At 45.0% G+C, this 7,664-nt stretch overlaps 1 protein-coding gene across 1 annotated transcript; it reads left to right on the forward strand.

Annotated features, from left to right (window-relative positions):
- The first annotated feature begins 5,322 nt into the window (after nt 1-5,322).
- LOC115312543 (piggyBac transposable element-derived protein 4-like) lies at nt 5,323-7,357 on the forward strand. The gene is made up of 2 exons (XM_040216410.2): nt 5,323-5,410; nt 5,652-7,357. Exon 2 carries the CDS (start codon nt 5,654-5,656, stop codon nt 7,355-7,357), a length of 1,704 nt encoding a protein of 567 aa, XP_040072344.1. The 5' UTR covers nt 5,323-5,410; nt 5,652-5,653.
- The last annotated feature ends 307 nt before the right edge of the window (nt 7,358-7,664 follow it).

Genomic DNA, 7,664 nt, shown 5'->3' on the forward strand with positions numbered 1-7,664 from the left:
GGGGAGAAGAGTCTGAACTTTTTTCGAGAGCAAAGCATGAAACTTGAACTTTTTTTAGATCAATCCGAGTCAAATACAGTCCAACCAGTCAGTAGCATAAGACTACAAAACCGCAACATGCCTTTTAATTTAAAGCGTTTTTTTTTCTCCTCTTGGGGAAGTGCTCGTGTGACTGGGACGAAGACGTGGAAGGGTGAAAGGGGGGGGGGGGGGGGGGGGGGGGGGGTTTAGTATGAAGCCGCAAGCCGCGGGCCGTGCTTTAACACTCAAAGAGCAGCATGCAGCTCGCGAGCGCCTCAGCTTGGCCACCCCTGATATAGGAGGTATTCACTGGACGCCATATTTGAGGGCGATGTTTAGAGCGCATGCTCAGAACGAGCTCACATTAATAGCCTGCTAAGACCGGCAACCTTGATGGTGCTAAATGCACGCTCCAAAAGGACTGCGGAAGCTCGCCGTCAGCACGCACTCAGCAGCAGCGCACACGGATATGGCCGCCAGTGAATACTCCCTATAGACCTTTCCTTTATTGCATGTTTTCGTGAGTGCGACTTTCTTTTTTTAATTAGAAAAAAACGAAAGCCGTTTACAACTCCCTGTAACGCCGAATTAGAGCGCAGCTTTTGAGGAGGAGGAGGGAAAGGTACAGAGAGGAGGCTATGCGCCTCCTCTTCTCCTGCTCGCCTTCCATTTAGGGGACAATTTTCCGCTAAATTTTGGGGGAAATTTTTCTGCTAGACTTAGCAGGGAAATTTTTCCGCTAAATTTAGCGGGGACATTTTTCCGCGCGGGGAAATTTTTATCGCCAAATTTAGCGGGGAAATTGACCATAATGCACCGCACGGTTGCGCCGACGGCGACGCTGACACCGCTTAAGCCGGAAACGGGCGCCTAAGAGCTGCGCTCTAAAAGAAATTTTGGCTGCATCATTTCTTTCTTCTTTTGTGTGTGTGTGGAGAAGAACAGTTATTTTGGTCTATTTATAAATATTTTTATTTTACCGGTATAAGAAAGCTAAAAAGTTCATGGTTGGAAACTCAGATGGATTTTGGTTTATCCAAAATCCACCTGATGGTACCGGGACTGTCTTTTGGCAATGCAGTACTGTGTATGAAATCCGAGGTTCAATCAGGATTAGAAATTCGACAAAGAAGCGTAGGCAGTTTGGCGCTGGGAGCACATGGAAAAACACCAAATGAGGGACTACAGGGGGACATGGGATGGTCGTCTTTTGAGAGCAGGCAAGCAATCAGTAAGTTGAAATTTGAACAAAGGTTGACCGAAATGGATGATACGCGGTGGGCACGGAAGGTATTCAAGTATTTATACATGAAAAGTTTAAACACAAAACGGACAAACCGAACCCGAAAGCCTACATTTAAATACCTACACACTGGTGATGGGGCGGAACAGACTACCTCAGTGAAGAAGGGGGTGAAAGAGGCAGAGAGGAAAATGTGGGAGGGGAGAATGCAGGCGAAATCAGCTTTAACAGTCTACAGGTCACGAAAGCATGACATAAGAAAGGAAAAACTGTTTGACAATTCACTGGGAAGTGCTTTGCCGTTCGAGGCAAGAACGGGAGCTTTGAGGACGAGGACGTATAGGGCTAAATTTCAGGAGACAGACACATTATGTGCCGCCTGCCATAATGATAGCGAGACAGTGGAACACTTGGTTTCGAAGTGCACGGAGCTTCGCCCTGCCCTCCCTGAAGGGGTAACGCATTTGGAGGGGGCAGTGGGTTTTACTGGCGACGATGGAAGGACGGAAGAGAAAAGGATTACAGTGACAAAGAGACGATTAGAAGATTGGTGGAAATTATCTAGGGAAAATTAGATGATGAACAACTAACTAGCACAGCTGGGGACCGGCGGGACAGTGGAAAATTGGGACTCCCTCCCGCGTGGCTCCGGCCCAAAGTCTCAACCCTGGCTCCCAGTGAGTCCGGTGCTGGGGTAACGCCGACAAGGTTTGACCAGAGGGAAATTGGCGACTTTCTCGCCGGGGGGAAGAGGCAGGGGGGTGATGGTTTTAGTTTTTTTTGCCCGAACCCCGAAGGTCATCCTGGTGATATCCCACACTACCTGGTGATAGTTAGGGGAGAAAATTGGTCTTAAAAGGGCGGGAGGAATAACGTTTTTGTCTTTTTAGACTTTGGCTAGGTGGCGCAAGCTACCGCCCGTTACGAAGGGTATAGTCATTAACATCCATCCATTCATCCATCCAGTGTAACATTCTGTACACAGCAAGGGGTTTCACATAAAGAGACAGACTAATAACAGACCGTCGAGATAAAAAAAAAAATAGGAGTAGTATTTTGTTTAAAGGCCGACGTACTACACTTCGCGCTTTCCACTTTCGCCCGCATCCTCCTTTCCTACAATCTCTCCACTTTTTACCTTGCCCCAACTTGGCTCTCCTCGCAGCTTAGGAGAGGGGAATGCTACGAGGAATTAACGTCCCTGCAGAAAACCGAGGTTGTACGTCGGCCTTTAAGAAAAAAAATTTAGCTGGAGTAGAACGTCATTTTTAACTTTAACTCCGATTTTTGTGCAGTCGTAGGGACTACAAAGGAGCTCGCCGAGAAGTAAATCAAAAAGTCGTGTTTTTCGCCCAAATTGTGCGAAGAAACGAAAAAGATAGCTGCAGCAAGATCGCGCAATGCGAGTGGAATGGTGCCATCACGTACCTGAGGACAAAGGGGTGACGTGGTTAATTCTTATAGCCATCGTGGTTGGCGTCGTGGATGGGCGCGTTAAAGAGGGGTGCAACAATTTTAAGATTAAAAGAATTTGCGTTTCGTCATTTTTACGTTGTTTATTGTGTCCCGGAGGATAAAGAAAACATCTCTTCATTAAAAGAATAACGCGATTCCGCCGCATAATCGCAAAGCAAAAGTCGAGCTTTTTCCCCCACCTGCAGCCGCGAGTGGCATCCGAAAGAACTACGGAGAAAAGATTACGTGACCTCGCTCGGCTCTAAGCTGCAGCATAACGCCCGCTAATGTCAGCAGAGAGAGGGAGAGGGAGCGTCCTTCAAGAGAGCACACGGAAGGTATACACGGCACCCCGAATTACGTCACTATAAGAGTGCGACCAGGTGGGATCCTAAAGACTGGGAGAGAGTTGAGAGGTGCCAGAAATGACAATATTTATCTTCTTTTTTTTTCTTTTACACAACAACTGGGGCACGCAGGCGAAATCGGTTTTCTGTTCTTATTTTCAAGTGTCAAAGGGCAACTTCCACAAATGTTTCACCGAAGTCCGGAAATTGTTGCACCCCCCCCCCCCCCCCCCCTTCAAGTCTGGAAATTGTTGCAAGTCTGGAAATTGTTGCACCCCACCCCCTCTTAAGTCCGCGCTCCCTTACTCCTACTCCGACGCTCTGAGTTTCATACTTCTAGTGGAGCAACTAAACGGAGCACAGCGTACAGCCGTACTGGAGCGCGACAAATCTAAGCTGTCGACGAGCTGCATGAGCCACTTCCGACCGCACAGTACGGGCGACAGAAGCCAAAATTATTTCGGATATAAATAAAGGCCTCTGTAAAACGACAAAGTGTAAATTAGAAGAAAAAAATTAAAAAAAGGCGGTGACGTTAGGAAGCTTATACGAACGTTTTAATCTTCGTGAAAGGTTTGAAGACTCGCTTCGAGTACGTATGCTTGAAGTTACCTTGGCCGATCTATTTATCGACCATGCATGCTGATCAGATTTAAATGAAAGAAAACATTCTTGAACTCGCTTGTCGACGCAGGAAACTCAAATTTGTCAGATGTTTCGTGGTCCCGCCTTGCAGCGCGAGACGGAACCCGTCCCCGGGGCACCACTTCCGTTTTCAGGCGAGATGCCTAAACAAACCTTTCCCGCTACGCTGATGCTTCGGCTTTCCAATCGAAGTATCTTTATTCGCTGGGCTAAGCATTCTAAAAAGGACAGCGGTTCGACTGTATTTTCATCTCGATACCTTTTTTGTCGGCGTGCTATCGGCAAGCTGCCGTTTGATGGATGAACTTCGTTTTCAGGGGAGATGCATGAACAAATCTTTTCTGAGACGCTAACGAATGTTTCGGCTTTCCAATCGAAATATCTAATTCACTGGGGCTGGCGTGAGCATTCTAAAAAAAGGCAGCGGTTCGACAAAATAACTCTCATTTAATTAAAAAATTGAACTCGATTCAAAGAACACCGTTGATAGAATATCAAAGCCATACAAAAAAGTCAGCAACAAAAGCCTAAACGCATTGATAAACATTAAGCCCATCGAACTAACCCTAAATAAAGAAGTCTCGAATTTTCACATCTTCTAAACTAAGGAAGGCTATTCTATTAATAATGAACAATACCTCAGGAAAGAAAAATATCCAACACCCTATAGACACGTGGAAAACCCACACTGCAAAGCTTATTTCTTTCACATTTAGATCAAAATATGAAAATCCCATACCGGCGGATTACAAAATTTACACGGACGGATCAGTAGCAATAAACTCAGAAGGGGGCTAGTTTCGTTGTGATGAATAATCTCGAAAATGTCATAGCTATGGAAAAACTCAAATTACCGGAACATGCCACTATATTTGATGCAGGGTTATCCGCTTCCAACAATCCCTCAAAACAATCCTAACATTCCCAAATAGAACTACCTTTGCGCTTTACTCAGATAATTTTTCCTCCCTAAATGTAATCGCAAATCCATATAATAACAATCCTATTGTTCACGAAATTAAAAGAAAATTATTAAAATTCTAGAAACACATGAACTCCACCTAAATTACGTAAAACGTCATTACATCATAAACAGTAACGACATTGCACATAAACTAGCAAACGAGGCTAAGAAATCAGGCATCCTAATACACATCAAAATCTAAACGAAAGCCATAACAAAGAAAATATAACAAGCATGAGAGAGACATGGAACTCGGAGTTGACACAGAGCGAAGAAGATGTAGCAGTACAAAGCTGGATTGAAACAACATATCAAATTCCAAATTATTTTCCAACAAACACTATAAAACTCAACTATTAACTAACCATGGCAAATAATAAATAGAATTTGTTCGCGTGGAAGTGCCGTAGAAGACTCTAATCATTACATTGAAAACGGCCCTTAACCCTTTGAGGGATTGTGGTTTCAACATGATACCACCAAAAAAACGTCGCCCAAGAGCAAAACGGACAGTGGTATCCATTTGAAACCGCCGCGCTTTGCAGGTCGGTGGCGCCCTCTCTCGACAGGAACGTTAAATGTTTCCATTATTTTGCACGGCTGCTCTTTAGTACGCTGGAAAAACGTTGTTCAACACGTGGCTTCCACTTGTTCACATCGACGCGTCACTCCCTCTGTTTCACGTGCCATAATATAGAAAATTGTTCTGCAAGTTGTTCTATCAGCTCTCAAGAGGCAAGTAATACTTCTTACTAAGATCAGTCTTCATTTCTAAGCTTTCGGTTGGCAAAAAACTGCAGTGGTTCATTTTTGAAACCACTGTACTGAAACATTGCATGATAGTAAATTTTACAAAATAAGCATACAAGCTTTTGGTTTGTGTATTTCACTCATACTTTTTTGTATAATGTAGGCATATATTTTCACTTACCAAACGCTTGAGTATTTCAGAAATCAAATATTTTTTTTTCTATAGGAATGGAACTTGGGTCGAAGTCGTTCTATGGTCGGAGAAGACACGATGTCGTGATTGAAGATATACCTTCAGACGATGAATCCGGAGAATCTACCACGGATGACGAAACCGAGATAGAAGAAGGTGATGCGGAACCATCTGAGTCGGAAAGCTCGCAGGACTCTGACGATGACCTCATGGCGTGCACCACACCAACAAGTTCATCGGCAAAGCGTTGGGTAAAAAAAGACTACAGGCCACAACTAAACGCATGTGCTGAGGCATCTGGCGTGCAAGACAGCTTGAAAATTGATGCTCAAGACAAGCGGCCGGCGGACGTCTTCCTGGAATTAGTTCCTGAAGACTTCATTGAGGACATTGTCTTTCAGACGAACCTTTACGCAACGCAGACGGGGAAAGCTTTTTCCCCAACTAATAAAGAAGAGATAAAAACATTTCTGGCCATCAACATGCTTATGGGCATAAAGAAGCTACCAAGCTACAGGGACTTCTGGTCAAGCCGCGAATGCCTGAGAGACCCGTTTGTCTCACGGCAGATGTCTATGCGTCGGTTCGGGGCACTCTTGACGAGCATCCACCTCAACGACAATGCTGTTGCTCCTAACCGTGGATCCCCGGGCTTCGACAAGCTCTACAAGGTGCGTCCACTGCTTGATAAACTGGCGCAAACGTTTTTCACGAATTATTTTCCCTCCCAAAACCAGAGTATCGACGAGTCTATGATTCGCTTCAAAGGGAGGTCTGCGCTGAAGCAATATATGCCCATGAAGCCCATCAAGCGTGGCTACAAGGTGTGGACCCGTGCTGACGAGACGGGTTATGTCTGCCAGTTCCAAATCTATGCGGGTAAGGCAGACAACCAAAGCAGCGAGCAAGGTCTAGGCGAGCGAGTTGTACGAGACCTCACCGAATGCCTCAAAGGAAAAAACTATCACGTCTATTTCGATAATTATTTCTCATCCGTACCTCTGGTCGAACATCTCACAAGCGTTCAGATCTATGCTACAGGAACTGTGCGAGCTAATCGCAAGCAACTGCCCCAGCTCTGTACAGATGCCGGTCTCAAAAGAGGGGACGTCGATTGGAGGATGTGTCCTGATGACAAAATGCTCGTTCTCAAGTGGAAAGACAAGAGATGTGTCACAATGATATCCAATGCTCACACGCCTTCCGAAATTAAAACCGTGAAGAGGAGGCTAAAAGACGGAGCTCATGAAGACGTTCCCTGTCCACAAGTCATCATCGACTACAACCAACACATGGGCTACGTCGATAAGGCAGATATGCTGAAATCGTATTATGAAGTGGATCGCAAAAGTAAAAAATGGTGGCATAGAATTTTTTTTCATTTCATGGATGTGAGTGTTGTGAATGCCCATATTTTGTTCAAGCAAATTATGGCGGGGGAGCGTGTTCCGCCGTTGAAAGAATTCAAACTGCAGGTCGCGGAAGGACTCATGGGTGCTCCAGACCTCAACCCGCATAAAAAGCGAAAAGTCGAACTCCCTTCCTACAAGCCACACGTGCCACAAGACATACGCTACAACAAGGTTAGCCATCTCCCCATCCACTCGACGTCGAGAAGGTGTGCGTTATGCAGCACAAAAGATAATCCGTGCCGCACACGATGGATGTGCGAAGTGTGCAACGTTGGCCTTAGCCTGCAGGGAACCCGAAACTGCTTTCTTGGTTTCCATCGAAAGTGAGGAACGGAAGTCTTTTCTCACTGAAACAACTAAGAACTACCGTTGTCATATAACATGTTTTGTGTTTCTAAAGAGAGCTTCACCTTTATATAACCTTGTAGCTGGATAAATTATTAAATATTGCGTGAAAAAGAAATTCTGACTTTATTCATTTATTTTTTACCCGGTCTGGTACAGTGGTCTCGCAAATGTACCACCTACGTTTGACCTAACTATACGTAAGTTTTCGCCAAAAGTTATTTGAGGCACATATTTAGGGTGTTTTACTGCCATGTGCAAAGTTTTAATCCGAAATTTTATCAGGAAG

Source organism: Ixodes scapularis, unplaced genomic scaffold (assembly GCF_016920785.2).
Source record: "Ixodes scapularis isolate PalLabHiFi unplaced genomic scaffold, ASM1692078v2 PGA_scaffold1__304_contigs__length_218370807, whole genome shotgun sequence".
NCBI lineage: Eukaryota > Metazoa > Arthropoda > Arachnida > Ixodida > Ixodidae > Ixodes > Ixodes scapularis.

Bases quoted from the DNA above. Each gene is read 5' to 3' on its own strand.
- LOC115312543 (XM_040216410.2), top strand. From the start codon at position 5,654: ATGGAACTTGGGTCGAAGTCGTTCTATGGTCGGAGAAGACACGATGTC.